This window comes from Pelodiscus sinensis, chromosome 6, assembly GCF_052426305.1.
Source record: "Pelodiscus sinensis isolate ZL-2025 chromosome 6, ASM5242630v1, whole genome shotgun sequence".
Classification (NCBI taxonomy): Eukaryota; Metazoa; Chordata; order Testudines; family Trionychidae; genus Pelodiscus; species Pelodiscus sinensis.
Genome location: NC_143057.1, coordinates 36,960,348 through 36,986,488, shown reverse-complemented (window position 1 = coordinate 36,986,488; position 26,141 = coordinate 36,960,348). Strand labels below are relative to the sequence as shown.

At 40.1% G+C, this 26,141-nt stretch overlaps 1 protein-coding gene across 3 annotated transcripts in view; it reads right to left on the bottom strand.

Annotated features, from left to right (window-relative positions):
• Positions 1 to 26,141, bottom strand: part of PCSK5 (proprotein convertase subtilisin/kexin type 5) — a 336,184-nt gene that overhangs the window by 213,332 nt on the left and 96,711 nt on the right. For all 3 annotated transcript variants that reach the window (XM_075931728.2, XM_025178860.3, XM_075931730.2), the window contains 2 exons: positions 17,656 to 17,799; positions 12,478 to 12,554 (listed from right to left, as the gene is read on the bottom strand). In XM_075931728.2, the coding sequence (XP_075787843.2) occupies positions 12,478 to 12,554; positions 17,656 to 17,799 (221 nt within the window). The remainder of the gene's footprint in view (positions 1 to 12,477; positions 12,555 to 17,655; positions 17,800 to 26,141) is intronic.

Below are 26,141 nucleotides of genomic sequence, written 5' to 3'. Positions count from 1 at the left end.
AGATCTTCTTAGAGAACTGTTTTTGAAATTTCCAGTCCTTCTATCTGCAATGAACATTAGATATCAACTACACCAATCCACCTACACAATAAACACAAGCTACAATTTTGGATAGTGGGGACATTCCTTCCAAGTGCAGGAGCCAACTAGACTATGAAAAGGAGTGTTGAGAGCCAGGAGTCTGTTTTTCCAATGACTTGAGTTAATAATTCTGTTCATGTCATAGCCTGTATTACTGAAAACATATATAATTAGGGTAACAGGTAGAAAAGTAGACTTCCTCCCATTTTACAGATGGGATAATTGAGAGGTTGTGCAAGTTACCTCTAGCAAAGCTGAGAAAAAAAACTCATTTTTCCAAGGTGACAACACTGACATTCAAAAACAATGTCTCAATTTTCTATGCTCATTTTGGCTACCTATAAACATTAGAACACTTTCCTTTCCAAAGACAGGAACAGAAATATTGATTCCCAGTTCCCAACATTCCTCTGGAGCCTAGAAAATAGCATGTAAGTCACTGATAAAATATGTATTGTGTCTCCCTCTAGTGGCTGGCCCACAGAGATGAGAAGCTACTGCTATCCTTTATTTCAAGTAAGGAGGAGTGAAGAGGCCTATGCTGTGGATGTAAAGGCTATGCATTCCAGTCTTGCTGATAGCACATAATGGGGTCAATACAGTTCCATCTAATGGATTTTTTTATCGTGTTTATCTTTATGTCTAGTAGCATGAATAGTGATATTTTTGAAGGTCACTGAGCTGCCATGGTGATAGGTACTTAATCTTCAAATATCACATTTTTCTTATGCTTTGGTAGTTACAGTAGTTATATTTAACTCTTAGGATTCTGATGATTCAAAGAAGTTAGCAAATAAAGAAAAAAATCTGGTTTTTTTCCAGTTTGTTTCCTTCTTGCATTTGACAACACTCTGTCTAAAGACTGTGTTCTTCAATCTATCAGGGGTTGTCTGCATGGGGAAATTTATCAGAATAACCACTCCAAAATAACTCCCCAATGAATTATCCATTCTGGAATGGTGTTCACATTGGGAGGAATAACTACTGCAAAATAATTTATCCCATAATAGCTATTTGGATTAATTTCCTCATAAAGACAAGCTCTAAGGCCCCAGCCCTTCATATACCTACCTATTCACATAAAGAATCCCAGTGAAGTCAACAGGATTGCTTACATATGTCAATACATCTTTACATGACCATGGTTATAGTTCATTTCTCCATTGCTGAAGTCATGAAGAGACCATTATGAACAAGACCAGCACAACAGAAAAAAATCCTTATAAATTATTTTAAAAGGATTAAAAAACTCAAGGACATTCTGTTTAAAGATGATCTATCTCAGAAACTAGACATTTTTAAATTATTTACTAAAAAGTTAATGGTGTCTCTTTAATAGAAGAAATGAATGTGGGAGGAAAAGAGATTATACAAACTGAGTCATGATGTAATTCCTGTGTTCCTTAGCCCAAATCTTACTGTCTGGGTGCATCTAGACTGGCAAGATTTTGCGCAAAAGAGGACGCTTTTGCGCAAAAACTTGCCAGCTATCTAAACTGGCCACTTGAATTTGCGCAAGAGCACTGACGATCTAATGTAAGATTGTCAGTGTTCTTGCACAAATATTTTGACGCTCCCACTCAGGGATAAGCCCTCTTGAGCAAATGTTTTTGCGCAAGAGGGCCAGTGTAAACAGGGAGGGAATTTTTTGCACAAGAAAGCCCCAATGGCAAAAATGGCGATCGGGGCTTTCTTGCACAAAATTGCATCTATACTGGCCATGGATGCTTTTGCGCAAAAGCACTTTTTGTGCAAAGGCACCCATGCCAATCTAGATGCTCTTTTCCGGAAATACTTTTAATGGAAAAACTTTTCCATTAAAAGCATTTCCGCAAAATCATGACAGTCTAGATGCAGCCTCTGTGTAATACTTTCTACGATTTCTAAGCTGCCATGGGATAAGAGGGAATGACATCTGATGGACTGATAACTGGTTAAAAGATAGGAAACAAAGGGTAGGAGCAAATGGGCAGTTTTCAGAATGGAAAGAGGTCACTGGTGATCAGTGCCACCCAGAGGATTCAGGGGGCCTGGGGCAAAGCAATTTCAGGGGCCCCTGGTGGGCTTTACTCTGGCACTCCCTGTCTCAGACTTCAGACATTCTTATGGGGGCCCCTGCGGGGCCTGGGGAAAATTCCCCCCCCCCCCCTCTGGGCGGCTCTGCTGGTAGTATTCCCCAGGAGTCCTTATTGGTACCAATCCTATTCAATATATTCATAACTGATTTGGAGAAAGGGGTAAACAGAGAGGTGGCAAAATTTGCAGATGATACTAAACTGCTCAAGACAGTTAAATCCAAAGCAGACTGTAAAAAGCTTAAAAGGATCTCACAAAACAAAATGACTGGGCAACAAAATGGCAGATGAATTTTAATGCTGATAAATGCAAACTAATGCATATTGGAAAACATAATCCTAACCATACATAGACTAAGACAGGGTATGTCTACACTACCACCCTAGTTCGAACTAGGGTAGTTAATGTAGGCAACCGGAGTTGCAAACGAAGCCCGGGATTTGAATTTCCCAGGCTTCATTTGCATATTGCCGGGGGCCTCCATTTTTAAATGTCCGCTAGTTCGGACTCCGTGCCCGCGGCTACACGCAGCACGAACTAGGTAGTTCGGATTAGGCTTCCTATTCCGAACTACTGTTACTCCTCGTGGAACTGCAGTGGCAGTCCAAAAAGCAAATAGAATGTTAGGAATCATTTAAAAAGGGATAGAGAATAAGACAGAGACTATCTTATTGCCTCTACATAAATCCATGGTATGCCCATATCTTGAATACTGCATACAGATGTCATCGCCTCATCTCAAACAAGATATCTTGGCATTGGAAAAAGTTCAGAAAGGAGCAACAAAATGATTAGGGGTATGAAACAGCTGCCATACAAGGAGAGATTAATAAGACTGGCACATTTCAGCTTGGAAAAGAGATGACTAAGGGGAAGGGGATATGATAGAGATCTATAAATCATGATAGGGTGAAAGAAGTGAATAAAGAAGAGTTATTTACTCCTTCCGATACCACAAGAACAGAACTAGGGGTCACCAAATGAAATTAGTAGGTAGCAGATTTAAAACAAACAAAATGAAATACTTCTTCACGCAATGCATGGTCAACCTGTGGAGCTCCTTAAAAGAGGATGCTTTGAAGTCCAAGACTATTACATGATTCAAAAAAGAAATAGATAAATTAATGGAGGATAGGTCCATCAATGGCTATTAGCCACAATGGACAGGAACGGTGTCCCTAGCTTCTGTTTGTCAGAACCTGGGAATGAGTAACAGGATGGATCACTTGATGATTACTTGTTCTGTTCATTCCCTCTGGGAAACTTGGCATTGGCCACTGTATGAAGACAGGATACTGGGCTAGATGGTCTGACCAATATGGCCATTCTTAAGTTATTATCCACTTCCTAGACACTACTGTGCAAATAAGTATGGTCACATAAATATCATTCTATACCAGAAACTTACTGAGTGCTATACTTACCTATACCCCTATAACTTTTATCCAGCACATATCACACAATGCCTCAGAGACAGACACCTACATGATCTCTGTCAAACATTCTTAAAACTACAATACCCAGTTGAGGAAGTGAAAAAACAGACTGACAAAGCTAGGCAAGTACCCAGAAGTCACCTACTACAGAACAGACCCAACAAAGAAAGCAACAAAATACCACTAGCCATTATCTACAACCAGGCGCTAAAATATCTCCTACACCAAAGATCTATAACCTATCCTAGATGATCCCTTATTCGCACAGACCTTGGGGGGCAGGCTTGTACTTGCTTACAGACGCCCCTCAACCTGAAACAAATACCACCAACTTCAGATACACTAACCCAGGAGCCAATCCCTGCAACAACCCGCATTGCCAACTCTGTCCACACACTTACACTAGTGACACCGTCACAGGATTTAACCACATCAGCTATATCATGAAAGGCTTGTTCAATATGACATCTGATATTGATCTACTGATGTGATATATGCCAACACGTGCCAAGAATGCCCCTCTGTCATGTACATTGGACAAACCAGACTATCTCTACTCAAAAGAATAAATGGTCACAAATTAGAATCAAGAATGGTAACATTTAGAAACCAGTGGGGCAGCACTTTTAACCTCCCTGGACATATGCTTACTAATTTGAAAGTTGCCATTCTTAGGCAAAAAAAACCTACTTCAAAAACAGATTGCAATGCAAACCTGCTGAGCCAAAGTTCATAAGCAAATTTGACACTGTCAAAATGGGTGTGAACAGACACATGGAATGGCTCCCTTATCAAAATAAGTAACTTCCCGTTCAGGTACTCTCACCTTCTCATCACTTTTGGAAGTGAGCCACATCAACTCTGATGTAATTAGCACCGATGCTACACTCCCATCTCTATATGCCTGTCTTTCTTTCACTTCAAGCATCTGAGGAAGTGAGTTGTATCTCATGAAAACTTATGCCCTAATAAATGTATTAGTCTTTAAGGTGTCACTAGACCCCTTTTTGTTTTGCTGAAACAGAGTAACAGGGCTACCTCTCTGAAAGCAAGCATCACTTTGAATTTTATAGTCCCTTGTCATCTTAATTTTATGGTACTAGTTCCTCCTCAGTGTGAATACATTTCTAAACACATTCTAACGTCCTCCAATCCTGCCCCACTTCCTCCTCAGGTGCATTAAAATAAGTCCATCAATCACTACTGATTGTGGTTCATACTTCTCATCCAGACTGACAGAGAAACTGTTAATCCTGTGAGATCTCAAGTGTCAGTGCAAGCTATGCCCCTTCTTCCTAAACCTCCCACACCAGAGCCCTCACATTTCCAGGGAAACAACATAACACATACAAATAATTCATCAAATATGTAGAGCTAGTAGCACTAAAAATGCTAACATGAAAATATAAACCCAAATATGACTGAAAAATGCTCCTAAAATTACAGGAAAGAAGGGCTGGAATTCTCATTTCCAATCATCCCCAGGTAGCAAAGGACACCCATTCAGTGGAAGAGAAAAGGTTGGGGAAATACTTTTGGAAATAGGAGATTTTCCCTTTAAAGGGCACCTCTTCCTTCTGTCCACTCTCTTCTTCTCTGCAGGCAAATTACTGAAATATACAAGAACTCTGCTCTTAGGAAGCAGAGAGAGGTGAAGCAAAGCAGAGGAAAAGCAGTGATGTGTTGGTAGGTCACTTGGCTAACAGCCTGATATTTTATCCAGGTTGCAGACCTCTTTTGGGCACGTGGTGATTATTTCAATCCCAGAACAACAATTAAGAAAGAATAGGGAATTTTAAAACTGTGGTGTCCTGGCCTAATTCCAGTTTAGGCAATTACATTCTGCCTGCTTTAATTCCCACTGCAATTTCAACTGGCTGTGGTATTGTGTTCTGTCTTATGTGATGCTGCTGTGCACTGTTAAGCAGACATTTTCCTCCCCAGAGCTGATTGCTCTGGTTAGGTGAATCTCTCTAAAAATAGAGCCAAACTTTACCCTTCTTTTGTATTGAGGCAGTAAAGCACCAATCTGGCACAACTAAATGTCTATGTGAGTTTTACCATGGATTTGAGAGGGTGCTGGATTGAGCCTAGGTTAGAAAAGAGGTTTGTGAAACATGTTTCTCAAACTGAACTAGCATGGCAGGATAACTTGCAAAAGACTTTATATTAAGGACCCCCTTGCCTAAATGAGGCTTTGTGTGCTGGGTTGTATGTGGCATCCAATGCCTCTGTTGATGTATGCCTGACATGGTAGGTGAGATGATAAACTTAGTTTAAAGAAGCACGAGGTATACTTCACCATTTGTTTTCCCTGACAACCTGTCCTGAGGTTTCTAATATCAGACCTGCTGCTAGCAACTTTCCCAGCCTGGCAAAATTCCAAATAATTGAGGAAATACATAACTTTTAGTTTGTTTTTCAGTTTAAATGTGTTCAACCACATATTATCACTTGGGAGAGAAGAAAGGGATACCCAAAAGATTTTCCCTTCAAGTATCTTTCAAAAACATTTCATGGCTAATGAAATTCTAAGTCATTAATTTAGAGTTATGCAGCTCCACGTTTATTTTAGCTATAGTTTAGCTGTGAGTTTCTGTCACCAAGCTTTTGATTGTTACTGGATGGGTTCTCTACCAAACTTGTAGTTACAATTTTGTTTTTATTGGTATAGTAAGAGGAAATCTGGATACATGCATTTTAGCTACACAAGTAGAAGATTCAGCGGGCCAGATTTTCTACTCTATTAGACTGGTACATCTAAACTCAAGTCAATGGAATAACACAGGAACAAAACAGGTGCAACAGAATGAAGAATCAAAATCACTCTCTTTAGCTTTCTCTAAACTAAGGTCCGCTAGATAGGAGAAATCACAAAAAAAGTATTTTCCTTCTCAAGTTCCTCCTCAGCTCTCCTATTAAACCCAAACTTTCGCAAAAATAATGTAATAGTTTTATTGCAGATATGGTCTCCCCCACTTTAAATTAATAAAATACAGATAAGTTTTCGGATAGAAAACAAAATCTGTTTTTCTTAACTAACAAGTCTTAACCATAACCTCTACAAACCCAGTGCAATACAACGGTTCATCTTCCCTCTAATATAATGTTGCGCCATGTACCAGCTAGGACTTAAAATTTGAAGGGATGATCTGACTCATCTTCATCAATCATTTATAGATAAGAAAGAGAAATAATGGCACAGAACTTCAGAATATTATTTTATCTGTGAATCCTCTTTTCTTTTTGGTTAGCTAAAATAATTAGAACTAGGGAGACAGATTCTATTATACTTTCTCAAATAAATACAGAAAAAGCCAAGTATGGGAATGTATTTTAGCATATTCTGAAAGGAAAGGCTGCTGCTCCTCATGCATCTATTATTCAAATGCTATACTGCTCAGTAATCAACACCAAGGCATTGAAAGGGATATTTCTCCCCTTTTGCACTTTGTTTTATTTTCTCTCTCTTTATCCTCCCTCTGGAAATCTTTTAATCTCAATGACTTCTCAAACCAATTTATTGGTTTTTATTTTAGAAATATAAACATTCAAGCCAGGCTTTGTGTTTTTAGAGGATGTTTCTTCCAAGGATGTTGAAGTACTTTACAAACATTAATTATGCCTCTCAACTTTCCTGTAAGGCAGATAAAGGGCAGGTCTACACTAAACCGGAAAGTCAGCATAAGATATACAGCTTCAGCTATGTAAATAATGTAGCTGGAGTTGATTTACCTTTAGCCGAATTTCTCAGTTGTCCCCACAGCAGGAGGTTGACCAGACCCACTAAATCGAATGCTGGAAGATCGACTTCCGCAGTGTTGAGCCTCCATTTAGTAGAGACACGAGGAAAGGTTGTATTAGACTTACCAATGAAATGTAGCCATCTAAAGAATAGACACAATAGCTGGGTAATGGTCCACAGCAACTCCACATAACTCTTTAATACAGGTAGTGAGGAAGAATACTCTTCAAGTGAAATTGCAAGGGGACCCTAGTTAAACATGTGTTTATCTATGTTTACTTTTGCAAACAGTACAAAGGGTCTTTAATTACAACAAATATTGATTAAATATCTCCTCTGAAAGATGGCATGATCTCCAGAGTCATGGTGTCTCTTACCACTCTGATGGGGAACAACTAGTTGTTAAATCAGTAATCCTGCCCCTGGTAGAACATACATGTTCTATGGAGATCTACCCATATACTGGCCCAACATGAAACTGCTTAGTTACTAACATCTGCTAAAAATCACAGCACAAAATGGTACTAGCATAGGCCTGATATACGTAAGAGAGGCCCAAGACTAGGTACTAGCAGTGTTGTAAATTGAGTTGCAGTAAAAAAGCTTTCATAGGGCTTGCCTGCTTGTTAATGGGGTTGCCAGTTTTGGGGGGGGGGGGATTGTCACTTTCATAAACAAGAAATCCAAACATAAATATATAGAACAAAGCTTGCACTTTCATAATAGTCCTTCACAGTAGTCAGCTAAACTTGCAGAGAAACTACACGAGTTTCTGTAAACTCACATAAACTACATAAACTCACACAGACTTATAGATGAAACTCTGTCAGTTTTGCCTCCATGTGTCTATTTGTACAAATACCATCAATTAATTTTCCTTTCTAAATTGTTAAGTTCTCCTAAAGGGAACATGTTTGGTATTACCAAAACTCCATTTTGTCCTGCACTGAGAAGGGCATTTTCTTAAGAATGATCTTTGGAACCATCAACCAAACAAATTCAAACTCGCTGTGTTAGATTGCATTGGGCTCTTCAGTATTCCATATTTGAATAATGAGATGATAAAGTCAAAAGAACCCTTTACTCCACTGAAGTCACTTTCCTAGCCATCCAGAATGCATCAGTAGCAGTTTGGCCTGTCAGATATCTAATATGCATTCAGATTAAATTACTTAAAACATAAATTCTGTTGTCCACTACAAAACAGCTTCCATAAACCAGCAGAAAATGAATTGCCTTTTGGAATTTTATTAGGAAAATGTGTGAATTTGACAAAGGAAGAAAAATGGCAATGATTTGGAATGGGTGTATTGGTCTTCTCCTGGAAAAAAAATCTCATTATTTTGGACTTTTAAGTAGAAGCAAAAAACCCTCACTGAATCATTAACTCTTCCTCCCCACATCTTTGCAACTGCATATAAAACTCTGTGGACACTATGAACTCTTACAGTCAGCATACAAACACAGTCTTGTAAAAATACAAAGTCAATAATTTAAAAATGTATATAAACAGAGTTATTAAACCTAAATGTGTAACTAAATATAAAGCTGCAAAATTTGGTACTGTATTGCAATAGAGCAACCATGTATCTCCTAATCAAAAATCATGACCTGATTTTTTTTTCTTATACTGGAGCAGAGTCAATAGAGATTACTGACATGAGAATCAGGTCCTACATTTTAAAAATCCCTCTGCCACTTACTAAATATTAAAGTTACTAAATATCAAAGTAAAAACTCAGCACAAAACAGAGAAATGCCTTTTTGTGTGTGTGTGTGGGGGGGGGTGCAAAATGAAAACCTATTTTCATGTTACTAACATTTGTTTTGATTTCTTTAATTTCTGAGTTTATCCAATGGTGCGAGGGTATAATCCAGTAAGTGTGTTTGCATTCTATCCAGTGAGTTCTGATGGCTAAGTGACAAAGTGACAGTTGGTTTAAAATGATGTTTATAGGCGACAGCTAAATAACAGACAAGGAATTAAGCAGCAGCACTCAGCATTAAATCAAAACAAGGTGACATGCATAGCAAGAATGATTTCATCCACAGCTGACTGCTGTCTTTAGTGGCGCAAAGAGAAGTTCTAGTCTAGGTCCATACCATTTACAAGCTTCACAATTCTTTGCCAAGTTATAGAAACCAAAGTAAACTTCTGGCATGGCTCCTACATACCATAGCAGTTAAAGACTCTATTGTCCAATCCTGGTTTTGACTAAAAGGTTCAAGAGATTGATTTAAAGTTTTTTTCCCTCCTCCCTAAACTCAAAATTTTCTTTTAAAATATAACTTCAAAATACATCATTCAAATTTATCTACTGTCTTTTCACAAACCCAAATTTATGCTTGCCATAATTTTATATTCCTAATATGCCTCATTTATTAATTAAAAGAGAAAAAATGAGCAAACAGTAACAATACCCTGAAGTTATTTGGGCACCTAATGGGATTTTCAAAAATGCATGAGTGCCTAACACCCATTAGGAATTAGGCACCAACACACTTCTGAAATATTTACTAGGTGCCAATCTGCATTTTTAGGCATCTAAACAGATTTCAAAATCTGGCCCTGAATTCCAAGCATACTCAGCACCTCTGAAAATCAAGCCAAAGATGTTGGGAACCCAAACTTTAAAGATCTTTTTACAATTTACGCCTTAACCTTTCTGTGCCTGAATTTCTTATCACTAATTTGAGGATGATAATAGGGCTCTGTCTAAAGCACTTTTAAGAAACTCACCTGAAAAGTGTTACAGTATATTTAAAAAGAACAAGATTATTTTGCTTCGTTTTTCTATTTTAGTTAACAAATGTTCTAGAAGCAACTATAAACAGATTCAATTTGATTATTAGTATTTTTTTTTTATTGTTGACAAAGGCAGCAATCTTGGGTTTTTGCTTGCTTCACCAAGTTAGCATAACAGCAGATTTGTTACTGATGAGCCTTTTTGTTTACATTTACAGTAAACCAAGTCTGCAGTATGTTTACAGATTTTAAAGCAATATGGGTGTATTGGAAGTTACTATCTTATTGCACTACTATTTTAGAAGATTTTTCTACTAAACAAAAGACAGGCATTACTCAGTAAAGCAAGCATCAGTATGAGAAAATGTAAAGAAGATGCATCTTTGTTGAAGGATAAGAGAAAGAAAAAAATACAGATTGAACCTCTCTAGTCCAGCACTCTCTGATTTGGCAACAACCATGGTCTGGCACGATACTAGTTATGTCCGCTCATCATGGGACTGGCCAAATTTCCTGCAGTACCATGAAGTTTGTGGCTAACCAGTCCTGGCTCTCAGGGTTCTGTGCTGTTTTTTAGCTCTAATTTACCCCTAAATTTACCCCAACATCCCAGTAAGCAGTAGAAGTTTTGGTAATGTTGTGTTAGGGCAATGTTGTGTGACAGTGCAATTGTGTTCTTTTGAAAAAAATCATTTTTCCAACATTGGTAGGTCTCTTTCTACAAGTAAGAAGATTTTTTCTGAAAGAGCTCTTTTGGAAAAAGGCATGTGTGAACAGGAAAGAGGGAGTTCTTTTGAATGAAGAGGAAAGAGGAACGAGCACAGGTGCTCTGGTGGCCACTCCATCCATAGTAATCACAGCTTAAATGCGAGATAGTGTCCATTCAGTGTGGATGCTATCTTTCGAAAAAGCAGATCGCTTTTTTGATGCACTTTTGCTGTGTAGACGCTCTCTTTCGGAAGAAGTTTTTCTGGAAGATCTCTTCCAGAAAAGCTTCTTCCAAAAGAAGCCTGCAGTCTAGACATAACCCAGGAGGGTGATGAAGTACAAGAAAGGGTTACCTACGGAGGTGGTGGAATCTCCATCCCTAGACATTGACAGGGCCCTGGCTGAGATGATTTAGTTGGGATTGGTTCTATTTTGGGCAAGGGGCTGGACTCGATGCTCTTCTGAGGTCTTTTCCAGCCCTAGGATTCTATGATTACATGTCTTTCCATGTATATGTAATATAGTCCTGCAGTGGCACAGAGACTATATAATTGCCTCTAATGTCTATGATTCTATAAAAAGGGTTATATTTCCCTGTGCTATGCACCATGCTTAACAGATAAATAATTGTCGTCCAAGGGCTACAGTTATAGAGGTTATCTACATAGCCACTTTAATTACTGTACAGCACTGTAAAGGGCCAGTGTAAACAGGATTGTAGCACTGGGAGCCCTTCCTAGAGGTGGTTTGCTCTCCCAGCACTGATGCCCTGACTATATTGTCAAGATAGGGTGTTGACAAGGCAGTGCTTTAAACTTTGAAGTACACGCAAAGCCAACATGCAGGGGCCCTTCCAGGTGGTCCCGGGGCACCAATAGCCTCCCAGGGAGATTCATGAACCATTAAAATACTTGCTGAATAACAAAGAACAAGAAGTTGATCGCCATAGCAGAAAACTACCATTCAAACAGAAATATCTAGCCATTAGGAGTTAATGTGAACATATGATTACAATCAGAATGAACTACTGCTTGTTTGTTTGCTTATTTGTTGTTTAAAACTGTCCCTCCTAAAATCCCCCCCCCCCAAAAAAAACCCTCCATTCACTTGGAACTGAAGTTGCTCAAGTATATTCCCTCACACCACCACAAAATCCAAAAGTGCAAGGAAAGATCTGATAGGAAACAGTGGTTCTTCCAGGCAGGGCCAGGTGTTTGCCAGCTAGGCGAGACGAACCATAACCATCAGGGCACTGACTTGGGCTCAACATGATGCCTTGGGGTTAATTACCTGGCCCCCTCCCTTCCATGATCCGCCATCAGCGAATGTTTATGCTGATCTTAGCCAAAAAGCTGAACTGGGGGCAAGGCCGAACACAGTGCCAGACTCCAACAATTTCCTTAGAAACTGCATCTGAAAAAGGTTAGACTTGCCAAAAGACAAATTCAAATTGGGTTAAAGAGGATTTACTTCTAAGTGCACCCACCTATATCCAGAGTGCATGCCGTACATCATGTGAGGAGACACACTATATTATATATATGTAACACAGAGTTAAATGCAAATCATAATGCTTTAGGGAGACATTCAGGTGTAATCCCTACTACACTGGCAGATTTGGCATGTTTAGTGTGGTGAGGCACTGTATTTAAAATGTAAAATATGCCATAGTGAATAGGCCTTACTTGTTTTCGTTGCTGGCATCATACCGAGGCATGGGATCAATATCATTGCTATTGACATCATAGCTGGCGTTTGAATCCTGTAACCAACGGAGAGGAGAGGAGAGGAAAGAAGAGGAGAGGGAGGAGAAGAGTTTCTCATTAATTAGCCATTGACTCATGTGGCCTGTACATTCTTTAAGCAGGTTTCTACAAGAGAGTAATTAGGTTAACTAACATTCCTGCGGTTTTAGGATGCCTGCCTGTTTTAGGAAAGGATTATATGTTCAATAATAATAGGATTTACATTTTTAAACATTTTGTTTTGGAAGGGGTGGTGGGTAACACGTACACTAGAAAAAAGTACTTTTCCAACAACTATTATGAGACAGGAAGTGCTGCTTATTACATACATACATTACATAAAACCATATATTCCTTCTCTGAGGCCTCTGCTTAGAACACCTGAAAAAGAGATTTTTTGTTCCATACTAGGATTGCATTAAATATATCTAGGTACAATAACAACTGAATAGAACCTTAGGAAAGAAAAATTCCCAAAATATTAGGAAGAAGAAATCCTTTATATTCCTCTAAGAAAATATATGTTCAAACATATAACACAAACTACACATTCTGGAAAAGAAAAAACGTTTTAAATGTCCTTATTTGTGGGAGGAGGGATAGAACTGTGTGTCCTGAGTAGGAAACGTGCATTTTTGTCAAGTCTTTCACATTTACCAAGATTTTTCCTGCTGAAAATAGTTTACAGTGCAAACAACTGTTTGTATTTGTGGCTTCTGATAACTGATGTGGTAGCATGCGGTCTGTTGACATGACAAGCAGTTTCTTTTAATCTCTTCTTTGTTCAAAACCAGTTACCACATCCACCTCAAATGTGCCTGTTCTTAGCCACATAGAAGGCATTTGTCATCACACCAGCAAATTGCCCTGGGGGAATTCCTCACTGGCAGGGAAAAAGGTGGGGAAGGGAGTAAATAGCTGCATTATATTCCCTGGCAGGATAGGACTGGGATGAAGTTTGTGGCATCTGATACAATCTCAGTTGTTCTATGTGGGAGGAAAGTTGGACCCTACTTGTTTAAATAACCTATGATATGGGAATTAAAATGAAGTGCATGTGAAGATCAAACTAATCTTAAATTGACAAGTTAAGCTATATCCAGTAATTGATTTTTTAGACAGAACTTCCTGTTGATTTAAAAGGGAAGTTGATATACAGACTGGACAGCAAGAAATGACCATAAGTATGACTAATCATATATATAGTAGCCCAATGTCTGTGACTCTGTAATGCTGAAATGCTGGCTGTTCCCTCTGGGCGGGGTTGTTGCATCCCGCCGTAGCACTCGGCTGACTTCTGCGCCGCTCAGCTGGGCCGCCATGTGGGAGTGGCTATTTGAGGTCCACGCTCCCCATGTAGCATGGGAGTGCTGTGTGGGGAGCGCGGGGCCCAAACAGCCACTTGCGCTGCTTGTTTCCATGTGGCAGCCTGGCTGATCGGTGCAGAAGTCAGCCAAGTGCCATGGCAGGAGGCAACAGCCCCACCCATAGGGAACATCCAGGGAGTGGGGCCTGGAAGAGCATGCGTCTCTGATGTCAGAAAAGGGCGCTGGATTCAAAAGGAGGAAAGTGGAGCAGTCACAGAGGATGCGTAGGAGACAGAGAGGAGAACGGAGGAGGCAGAGGACAGCAAGAGAGAGAGAGAGAGAGACGCAGCAGGAGGAGGAGAAGAGAAACACAGAGTGAGAGGTGGGAGGGGAAGAAGAGAAAGAGAGAGAGAAACGGAGAGAGAGATAGGAGACGGTTGAGAGGTGAGAGAGAGAGAGAGAGAGAGGGCGAGGCAGTAGGAAGAGAAGAGAGAGTCTGTTTGCGTTGCTTGCTCCCACGCGGTGGCCCGGCTGAGCAGTGCAGAAGTCAGACGAGCACCACGGCGGGAGGTGAAGGGGGGCAGGGCAGTGACATACACGCCCAGGGGGTGAGGCCTGGATGAGCGTGCATCCCTGATGGAGACAGAGGAGAGAAGAGAGAGAGTAAGAGGCAGGAAGGGGAGAAGAAAAAGAGAGAGACGGAGGGAGAGGCAGAAGGAAGAGGAGAGTTGAGAGAGGGCGGGAGATAGTAGGAGGAGGAGAGAGAGAGAGAGAGAGAGACCAGAGGCTCAGGAGAGAAGATCGATGTGAAAGAGAGACCTGAAAATCCCGTCTTATGACGGGCTAATTGGCTAGTTCAAAATAAACGGCTTTAGAACTACAGACACATCTCTAACTTTTGTACTGGATGTTAATGATAGTGTTGTCTTGAATGCTCAGCCAGGATGAAATTCACTCTTATAGCTAGCACCCTTTGTGCTGGCCTTCTGCACAAGAGAATTTACTCCCAAATGCACTCATCTGTTTTCTTCACTTCCATCCATGTACAGCTTGCACATTCCATTTCATAAAAACAATCAGACTCCCAAGGTTGTATACTTCTGAGTGATACCTCTACCTGTGACATGGAATAATCTCTAGCAGTGCACTGCCCTGAGATTTTAAATAGCTTGAAAGGACAATATCAGCTTTGAGAAAACTTAACAAATAGCCTCTAAGGTGCTGTAAGACTAACAAAAAATGTAGATGGTATAATGAGCTTTCGGGGGCACAACCCACTTCTTCTGATGAATGGAGAAGTGGATTGTGCCCATGAAAGCTCATGATACCATCTACAATTTTGTTGTTAGTCTCTAAGGTGCTGCAAGACTATTTGTTGTTTTTTAAGTTTTTCCAGTTACAAGCTAACACGGCTACCCCTCTGAAACTTTTAAATATCGGCTTTGGTAAGCTAAAAAGTTGACCAACCAAGAAAGCAGTTTTTCTCTACATCAAGCAAAGGGTACGTCTGCACTACAGTGTTATTTCAAAATATCTAATTTTGAAATAGTTATTTCAAAATAGCTTATTTTGAAATAACGTGTCTATACACAAAATTTCGAAATAGCATTTGGCTATTTCGAAATTAAGCGTTCACACTGAGTGAATGCTGAATCGCATTTAAGGCCGGCTAGAACCAGGTCCAGCAGGGCATCAGGTCAGGAGTTACTTTGTGTGGCTGCTGCCTGAGGCTATCTGAGGCCTGTGCTTAAAGGGACCCCCCCTGGAAAGCCAGTTCTCAGCTTTCCCTGCTTGTTTGCCTACCTTGATGAGGGACAGCAAAGCATTTTGTCTCTATGTGCTCTGGTTGCCCTCACTCAGGACACCACAGCACTTGGTAACATGGAGCCAGAGCTGCCCCTGGGCACTCTGGTGCTTCTCGTGGACACGTTGCTGCAAGCCTGGCTGCATTTTCTGCAGGCTGCCATCTGGGAGGTCAGGCTGTCAGTATCCAGGAGGCCCTGCGGGAAAGATTCCACCCTGAGGAGCACTAAGAGCCTCCCTGGTTTGCCCCACTGGGGGCTTGTGTCTCATTCTCCCTCACGTCCTTCCACTTATCCCTCCCATACCCCACTTCCTGTATTTTCATGAACACAAACTCTCTTTATTTAACAAAACTGGGGGGTGGGGAAATGAAACTCTGGTGATACTGGGGAAAGGAGGCAGGAGACAGGAGGAGAGATGGTGGGAGAGGGAAGGGGGAAACCTAGAAGGAGGGAGCTGGAAAGGGGAAGCAAGCGGAAGAAGGGGGAGGGGAAGCTCAGGGCCCAGGGTTGGGAGTCTTGCTGGACCAAATTGATTTTCATGAGAACTTGCTCCCGGGTTCGCATGCGGCCTTTGGTGGCCAGGCTGGCAGCTATCCTGCCATAGACAGCCACATTCCCCCTAGTGCAGAGATCATGGACTTGGGGGGCATCCCCCCAAACCTGAATAAGGTCCATGATCTCTGCTCTGGAAGGAGCCCGCCTTCTCCAGCCCCTGTCAGGCTCCTGGGAGCTGGCAGACTGCTCCTGGGGAGTGGTGGAGGGTTGGCTGCCAGTGGCTTGCTGGCTCATGTTTTGGGGCCACTGGGTCAGGGGCAGTGACTGCTGGCTCTGGGCTGGCAGGCTTGGAGCTGGCACAGGCACTTCGGCCAGAGTATATCCTTTAAGGGCTCCGGCAAGGGGGAAGGGAGAGGAGTGTTCTTGGTTGAGGCCAGAGTAGCCACCAGGGTACTTTGGGAAGGGCTGGAGGCCCCCTATTTCGAAATAAGTGTCTATACAGCACGTATTTCGAAATAGCAATTTCAAAATTGGCATAATTCCTCGTGGAATGAGGTTTACCAAATTCAAAATAAGCGCTCCACTATTTCAATTTAATTTCGAAATAGTGGTTGGCTTGTGTAGATGCTAGGAAAGTTATTTCGAAATAACAGCTGTTATTTTGAAATAACTTTCACATGTAAAACATACCCAAACTTTCCTATTTTAAACCAATTATTTAAATGTGACAAAACACAGGCAGACAGAAAATCCATAAGGCCATATGAAACTTACAATAACCAAAGGGCCTGATTCTCCTCTCAGTTACAGTAGTGTAAATTGGGGGTAACATCACTGGAGCTGATAAAACTACACTGGCAAGACCCCAAGGTGTTACCAATGGGGGAAACCCACACATCTTTTTTCCTATACATTTTTTCTAGCCAGATGATGGATAAGCTTGAATTTAAATAAATACTCGGCAGGATAGAATTCTGTTAATATCTTCAGAAATGGGCAGTTGTCTTTCTAAAGACACATATTTTTGTCCTACCAGGGTTTAGGCGCTCACTTTATTTATAAATATGCTTTAAATTAGCAAGTGTGTAGCATAATCAAAAATTCTGAGAAGTATCAAAGTATACAGGTGTGTGTGTAGGAAGGGTGGGGATTATGAGATCATTGAATTCAACTCCGTCTTTATATTCCATAAAGATGCAATTTACCTATGGAAGACACATCAGGTATTAAACTGGTATTACACTAGATATTAACCAACAGATTATTTCCATAGAGAAAAACAGAACTTTTGCAATTTCTCTTTCTTTCTTTCTTTCTTTCTTTCTTTCTTTCTTTCTTTCTTTCTTTCTTTCTTTCTTTCTTTCTTTCTTTCTTTCTTTCTTTCTTTCTTTCTTTCTTTCTTTCTTTCTTTCTTTCTTTTTAACAACGAGACCAACACAGTCATCTTTCAACAAGCAGCAGTTTTAATTCTGAATTACGAAACAGCAATTGTAACTACTGCAAAGACTCACATAATTCTGCATCAAGTCTGGGTGGGTTCTCTCAATGCCATCATCCAGGATGGTGATCACGACATTCTTTCCAGTGTAGCCTCTCTTCCAAGCACCTACTATGTTCATATCTGACTGACAGTGATGGGCATTATCACTGCAGTGCTAAAGAGAGAAGATGAGATAAATGCATTGGATGTTGGAGATAATTAAACAGTGGAGGGGGAGAGGGTTGAGATATCAGCTTATTCATTATCATAACCAATTAAATTATCAGCAGATTACTGCATTGATTGAATGGCAGATATGGAAGATCGGCATCTTTATTTGCAAATATCAGGATAATGTAAAAGAAATGCTAAATGAAATGGAAATCACTAGAACTGCTTATTTCTTTTTAGATTACACATCATACTCATCAGTAGAAAAGAGCAGATATTATCTATGATGTCTAGTTAGAAGCTCTGTATAAAATAAAACAACTTTTTTTTCTGGCCATTCAATATGCTCATTGAAGAGGTGCATTCAAATTTTTCAGCAAAACAAACCATATGTGGATAAAAGCAGACAAGTGTCTGTACAGAAACAGCCCTGGAAACAAAACCTGCTTTTTGGAACTTACGTGCTGTATAATTTCTTGACTAGATGTCTGGAAACGAATCCAGATTCATTTCTATCTACAAAAGAAGGCTTTTGGCAGGTTTTGTGCAATATCAGCAGGAGATGAGCTGCACTTAAAAACCCGTAACCAAAACAACCTTCTGAAAAACTTGCAGCTTAAGGTGCCTGATGAATTGTAGATGGCTCCAAATCAACATGTTGGGGTACAGCTTGCTGAGGAATGGGTGCAGAGCTTAGGGTACATATAAATGGAAAGACTCCCCTCTGACATGAATACATCCCTAGTTTACAGGAGGAAATCTGGCTTGCCATGGAAATGAGAAATGACACTTCGATAGTCATATACCCCCACTAGCTGACTCACACACAGAGTGGTTCCCCGCGAAGCCTGTACCATTCAGACCCTCAGCAGTGTTGCTTTTCTCCAGCTCAGTGAGAGTGGGGGTTGGGGAGGGGGAGAGGAGAAAGAAAGAAATGCTTCGAGCTAGTATCATAGCAACAGTAGCCACACGAGAGTTCTCAGCCTTCACTCCCCCTTCATTTCTGTGCACATGCACCTCAATGTAATGTGTTAGCATTTTGGAAACTGTAAACAGTGCAAGTAAATTAAAAGGGACAGATTCTGCCTTGACTTACACACAGAGGCAGGAAATGGAGTAACCCCACTGACGGTAGCACAGAATGTGGTGTAAATTAATTTAAAATTACTACTGAAAACTCTTACCAAGGCCTCCTTCCATGCACCTTAATATAATTTAAAAGCCAGTGGATTTCACAGTATTTTATTGAAGGTTACTAAAGCAAACTCACTATTAAGCACTGTAAAAAACCAGAAATGTATACAACTTTAGAGTTCAACTCCAAAAAATGTCTAGACCAGGTTTTAAAGTAGAATTGTGTTATATAGCAACACTTTACCCTCCTTTTTATGCACACTTTGTGACATGGCTGCTCAAGAGCCTTTGTGATACATAGGAATAGGATTATAACAGTGCTTAGCATACAGAGTTTCCTTCTAGTTTTCAAAGTGCATTACAGACCTCAACCATTTAACCTTCACAAAATAGCTGTGCAGTAGATAAATATGATAACTGTCTTTTCACAGCTGTGAAAATAGAGACATGAAGGGTGAAGTGACTTGCCCAAGGTCACACAGCAAGTCAGAGGCAGAAGTGGGATGGGATTTCCTGTCTTTTTGCTCTATAGTCAACCCACTCAACTATGCTGACACACCACTTGGAGATGATCATGCCTTGACAGATTTGCCAGAGAAAGCAGGAGATGAGGAAAGATCTAATGTTAGGTTGCATGTTGGTTATTGAGAGTAATCTTTCCCTTATCTCACTCCCAGGAGGAAAGAAAAGGTGGAGTTTCTGTATTTTGTCAGACAGGAGGGATTATTGCTGTTTTCCGTCAGGTGTTCCCCCCAATCTGCTGGTGAATACTTCACTTTTAGTAATAGCTTTTGGAGAATTAGTCTCCTCCAGCAACGATATTGACCCCATGCCTCGGTATGATGCCAGCAAAGGCCTATTCACTATGGCATATTTGACATTTTAAATTCAGGTGGACAGTTTGGAAGCTATTAGCAGACACTGTTTAAAAAAGAAATGATTTAGCTATTAAAGCAGTTTTCTATTCTGCTACATCCTTTCAATCCCAGCCTGGTGCCTGGATTTTAATGATTATTTTGTTACACCCTCTCTTATAAGAACATTAAAATGGCCTCACTGAGTCAGACCTAAGGTGTATCTCACCCAATATCCCATCTTCCAACAGTGGCAAATGCCAGATGCTTTACATGGAATTAACAGAATAGTGATCCATTCCCTGTTGCCAATTCACAGCTTCTGGCAAACAGGTGAGAGCCCCCGCCCCGGACCTATCCTGCAGTAACTTTTTTAAACTCTGTTTTATTCTTGGCTTTAAGAACATAAGAACATAAGAACGGCCATACTGGGTCAGACCAAGGGTCCTTCTAGCCCAGTATCTTGTCTACCGACAGTGGCCAGTACCAGGTGCCCCAGAGAGGGTGGACCGAAGACAATGATCTAGCGATTTGTCTTCTGCCATCTCTCTCCAGCCTCTGACAAACAGAGGCCAAGGACACCATTTTATCCCTTGGCTAATAGCCTTTTATGGACCTAACCTCCATGAAATTATCTAGCTTCTCTTTAAACTCTATTATAGTCCTAGCCTTCACATCCTCCTCTGCCAAGGAGATCCACAGGTTGACTACACGCTGTGTGAAGAAGAACTTTCTTTTATTCGTTTTAAACCTGCTACCCATTAATTTCATTTGGTGACCTCTAGTTCTTCTATTTAGGGAACTAATAAATAACTTTTCTTTATCGGCCCTCTCCACACCACTCATGATTTTATAGACCTCTATCATATCCCCCCTCAGCCTCCTTTTTTCTAAACTGAAAAGTCCCAGTCGCTTTAACCTCTCCTCATATGGGACCCGTTCTAAACCCCTAATCATTTTAGTTACCCTTTTCTGAACCCTTTCCAAGGCCAAAATATCTTTTTTGAGGTGAGGAGACCACATCTGTACACAGTATTCCAGATGTGGGCGTACCATAGTTTTATACAGGGGCAGTAAGATATTCTGTGTCTTATTTTCTATCCCTTTCCTAATAATTCCTAGCATCCTATTTGCCTTTTTGACTGCCGCTGCACACTGCGTGGAAGTTTTCAGAGAACTGTCCACCATAACTCCAAGATCCCTTTCCTGATTTGTCGTAGCCAAATTAGCCCCCATCATACTGTATGTATAGTTGGGGCTATTTTTCCCAATGTGCATTACTTTACACTTATCCACATTAAATTTCATTTGCCATTTTGCTGCCCAATCACTGAGTTTGGTGAGATCTTCTTGGAGCCCCTCACAGTCTGCTTCTGTCTTGACTGTCCTAAACAGTTTGGTATCATCCGCAAACTTTACTACCTCACTGCTTACCCCTTTCTCCAGATCATTTATGAATAAGTTGAAAAGGATTGGTCCCAGGACTGACCCTTGGGGGACACCACTAGTTACCCCTCTCCAATCTGAAAATTTACCATTTATTCCTACCCTTTGTTTCCTGTCTTTTAACCAGTTCTCAATCCAAGAAAGGACCTTCCCTCTTATCCCATGGCCATGTAATTTACACAAGAGCCTTTGGTGAGGGACCTTGTCAAAGGCTTTCTGAAAATCCAAGTATAGTATATCTACTGGATCCCCCTTATCCGCATGCTTGTTAACCCCTTCAAAGAACTCTAATAGATTAGTAAGGCAGGATTTCCCTTTACAGAAACCATGTTGACATTTGTCCAACAAATTATGTTCTTCTACATGCTTCACAATTTTATTCTTTATTATTGTTTCGACTAATTTCCCCGGTACTGAAGTTAGACTTACCGGTCTGTAATTGCCAGGATTGCCTCTAGAGCCCTTTTTAAATATTGGTGTCACATTGGCTACCTTCCAGTCATTAGGTACGGAAGCCGATTTAAAGGATAGGTTACAAACTACAGATAATAGCTCAGCAATTTCCCATTTGAGTTCTTTTAGAACCCTTGGATGAATGCCATCCGGTCCAGGAGATTTGTTAACATTAAGTTTTTCTATTTGTTCCAAAACCTCCTCTAATGACACTTCAATCCGGGACAGTTCCTCAGATTCTTCACCCACAAAGGTCGGTGCAGATTTGGGAATCTCCCCAACATCCTCAGCCGTGAAGACTGAAGCAAATAAATCATTTAGTTTCTCTGCAATGGCTTTATCGTCCTTTCTTGCTCCTTTTATAGCTTGATCATCTAGGGGACCCACAGGTTTTTTAGCAGGCTTCCTGCTTCTAATGTACTTAAAAAACATTTTATTTCTTTTTGAGTTTTTGGCTAGCTGTTCCTCAAAATCTTTTTTTGCTTTTCTTATTACATTTTTACACTTGATTTGACAGTGTTTATGTTCCTTTCTATTTATCTCACTAGAATTGGACTTCCACTTCTTAAAAGATACCTTTTTGTCCCTCACTGCTTCTTTTACATGGTGGTTAAGCCACGGTGACACTGTTTTAGGTCTCTTGCTATGTTTTTTTATTTGGGGTATACATTATATATGTATAATGGGGTATAGATGCTTTCACAGCATCTTCTGGCAATAGAGGTGGCACACCTTCCAGTATGGCTGAAATCCTGGAGGCTACTGAAGCCAAACCTGGAGGATTTAAACCACTAAAAGTCCATCACTGGAGTGGGACTAAGGCAGGCTCCCAGCGTCACTCCCAGAAGCAGCTGGCACATCCCTGTGGCCCCAGAGGTGTCGACCAGGGAGTTTCCCACTCTAAGAAATGACTCTGCAGCTCTAACGGGCTAGCATGTGGAACCCCCTGCCTCTCCCGCTCCTGGGGACATAAAGATGTGCTGGTCACTTCTGGGAGTTCCACAGGTTGACTGTGCACTTTCTGTTGTTTGTTTTAAACTTCTGACCTATTAATTTCATTTGATGGCCCCTAGTTCTTGTGTTATTAGGAGGAAGCAGTATCGTAATTAGGTATTTTTGCACGTGGGGCAAAATATTAATTATGTGTCCCCTGTGTTGCACTCTTTACTTTTGCTGCTTATTATTTTTACTTATTGCATCTTTGCGCCCCTGATTATGATGTGCCCATGCCTTCTTATGGTCCTGGGAGTAAATAATACTTCCTTATTTACTTTCTCCACACCCATCCTGATTTTATAGACCTCATCATATTCCCCCTTAGTTGTCTCTTTTCCAAGTTGAAAAATTCTAGTCTTACTAATCTTTCTTCATACAGAAGCTGTTCCATACTCCTAATCATTTTTGTTGCCCTTTTCTGAACCTTTTAAAATTCTAATATATCTTTTTAAGCTGGGGCAACCACATCTGTAACAGAGTATTCAAGATGTGAGTGTATCATAAATTTATGGAGGCAAACATGTTATTTTCTGTCTTATTATCTATCAATTTCTTAATGATTTTCAGCATTCTATTAGTTTTTTAAAATGTTTTGTTGCTGCTGCACATTGGGTGGACGTTTTCAAATGTAGCCAATTGTCATTATCATTATCTTAATGGTTTCTGTCTGGTGTGCTAATTTCAGAGGTCTGATACTGGCTAGATACAGTTATGGATCAATACCAAAAAGGAACTGATAAACTGAGTAACCAGTAATCATCTTAAAATCAATATCTTGTGAAATTCCAGAGCCAAAAATGAATTTAGAGAAAAGCTACTGGTGGTGCTTTATTCTGTCTTCCACAAATTGGAAGATATCACTCCATAAAAACAGAATTCTGTTTCCATCCTGTTTTTACCTGTGCTTGGATTCAAACAATTTGTTAACGGCCAACCTCTCACTAATTGCTGATGTTATACCCTCAGAAAGATACCACATGGTAGAGAGCACTGGTTTTCAACAGGTCTTTAAGTTAGCAATGATTAAAGATCATGTCAAAGGTCTGCCAGATCTAGAACTAATTGGGTAGAATAATACAATTGCTTTAAAGCCCAGTAAATCATCCAACCATTAGCCTCCTCCCACCACCAGAAATTAGCATGGGGGAAAAGAGCCTTGTAAAAGGATGGGCTCTTCCCTAAGAGTAGGTCTACACTACAGAGTTTTTGCACAAAAATGGTGATTTTTGCACGAAAATTCACAGAGCGTCCACACCTCAAGTGTGTTTTTGTGCAAGTAAAATGAAAGAACAGAGGTTTTTTTCCAGTGTTGGTATTCTTCCTTCTATGAGGATTAACTCCTTTTTGTGCAAGAGCTCTTGCGCAAAAAGGTGTGTGTGGATGTAGAACAGGGGGGTTTTGCACAAAAAGAGGCAACTGAAAAAAGCACAGGTGCCCTGGTGGCTATTCTGTAAATAGCAATCAGAGTTTCCTTTCGAGAGAGCATCCATGCAGTCTGGGAGCTCTCTTTCACAAAAGTGCATCACTTTTTTGATGTGCTTTTGCAGTGTGGATGCGCTCTTGAGCAAGACGATTTGTGGAATATATCTTCCGCAAAAAGCTTCTTGAACAAGAAGCCTGTAGTGTAGACATAGCCTAAGTTTCATATAGAAGAGCAAGAAAAAGAATCTTGCCACAGGAAGTAGAACTTGGAAGTTTATGGTGCAGGTTCTTTAGACTTGGAGTTTCATCCTCTGTACTATACAGCATGGCAGAATAGATGGTGTGGTAAAGTTGCATGGGATCACGGGCAGAATAGTAAGAATGGTCAAGGGTAAATTATTTGGCCTTGATCAACTCCTAAAATCCATGCATGGAGAGGACACAGAACTGTATGGGGTCACAAGGTGGATCTTGGTTATGCAAAAGGTTGTTGGAGAAGTGATTTGCCTCTTCTCTGAGAGGAAGTTAAGTGTGGGATATTTGGTTAACCAATAGCTACTAGAATGTTATTCTTAGCTGTTCAGTACATATGTGTGAGCAGCAGTGTTTAGTTGTCCTTAACATTAGTGGACTTGGCTTACTGGTGCCAGGCTTAATTTCATTTGGTACAATTTGGTGTACTGATCAAAGTTAATATTTCATAATTGTTCTATCTTACCCAATGAAAATAAGTTATCGACCATTTCCCTTTCTCTTTTGATATGAAACAATTTTGAATGAAGAGGAGGAAATATTCAGGGTATGTTTTACGAGGCATAAGGGATCTATCAGAAAAGGCTTTCTTTAGTGATAGATCAGCCTCTAGACTGCCGCTTTTCTCCGACAAAGCTCCATGCCAGAAAAAAGCAGCAGCCATTTTTATGCTAATGAAGCACAGGATATTTAAATCCCTGCTTCATTAGCAATTTCACCCAGCCTAATCTGCATCCCTGTACCGGCAGAGGGGTGCAGTCTAGACATACCCTCAGATACTACAGTGGAAGATGACCTTCTAAAAGTCTAAATAGGTAGATCCAGTGTTAAAATAGCCCATGTGATTCAGTATAAGCTAAGAAAACATGTGTTCAGGAACAATTATATCTCAGGAACAAATGTACTCAACTTCAATTCATTTTTTCTTCTTCTTCCCAAATTAGGCAATTAGTATACTGTGTTTACTGAGGGATAACTTTTTTTTTTTTTTTTTTTAAAAGAAGCTTTTTTTCAAGAGTGTTTATAATGTTTTTAATGTTGAAAATAAACTTTTCTATCAGAGCTAGTGGTAAATGAAGGGAGGTTAATGATTAGGAGGAGTCTTTGCAGGAAATAAACATTTTTCGTAAAAGTAATCTAATGCTTCCTGCATGTTAAATAGGAAACACTGTCTGCATAGAAACTTCTTGTCCTCTGAGTTTCATCCCTGAACAATTTTGGATCACAGCATTTTAAAAGCCTATAGAAGTTGGAGATACTATAGGGACTGATTCAGCTCATGCTTGATCTGCTTCGGATTAACTATTATTTGATGTCTGAAAGAATGCATTTTACTGAACAGCTACTTCTTCCCATCTGGGTCTCTTTCCAATGAAATATTTGAGAAATATACAGCATTAAATTATATTTAGCATCAAATTAATCTCTGGTATAATTTCAACATATTTGACTGAGTTACACCACAGACACATTTGGCTCTTTGATTTTTATTGATTTTTCAAGTAAGCAAGTAAAGTATATTTAGAGGCCAGTGGGAGGAAACAAATCAAAAACATATTTTATTTCATAAGTTTGCTTAATCAGAGAAGCAGAATGGGGGATCATTGTAAATGGATTCCATATATTTATAGAACTATCTTTTGGCTACAGGGAAATAAGAGAAAGACAACAGACCTAATTTATCTCTATGAAAACAATGGGCTCATGACTCAGGTTTCTCTATGACTTGACACTAAACTTCTAGTCTTCCCAAAAAGAGATCAATTCAGAATATAGTTCGCTCACATAT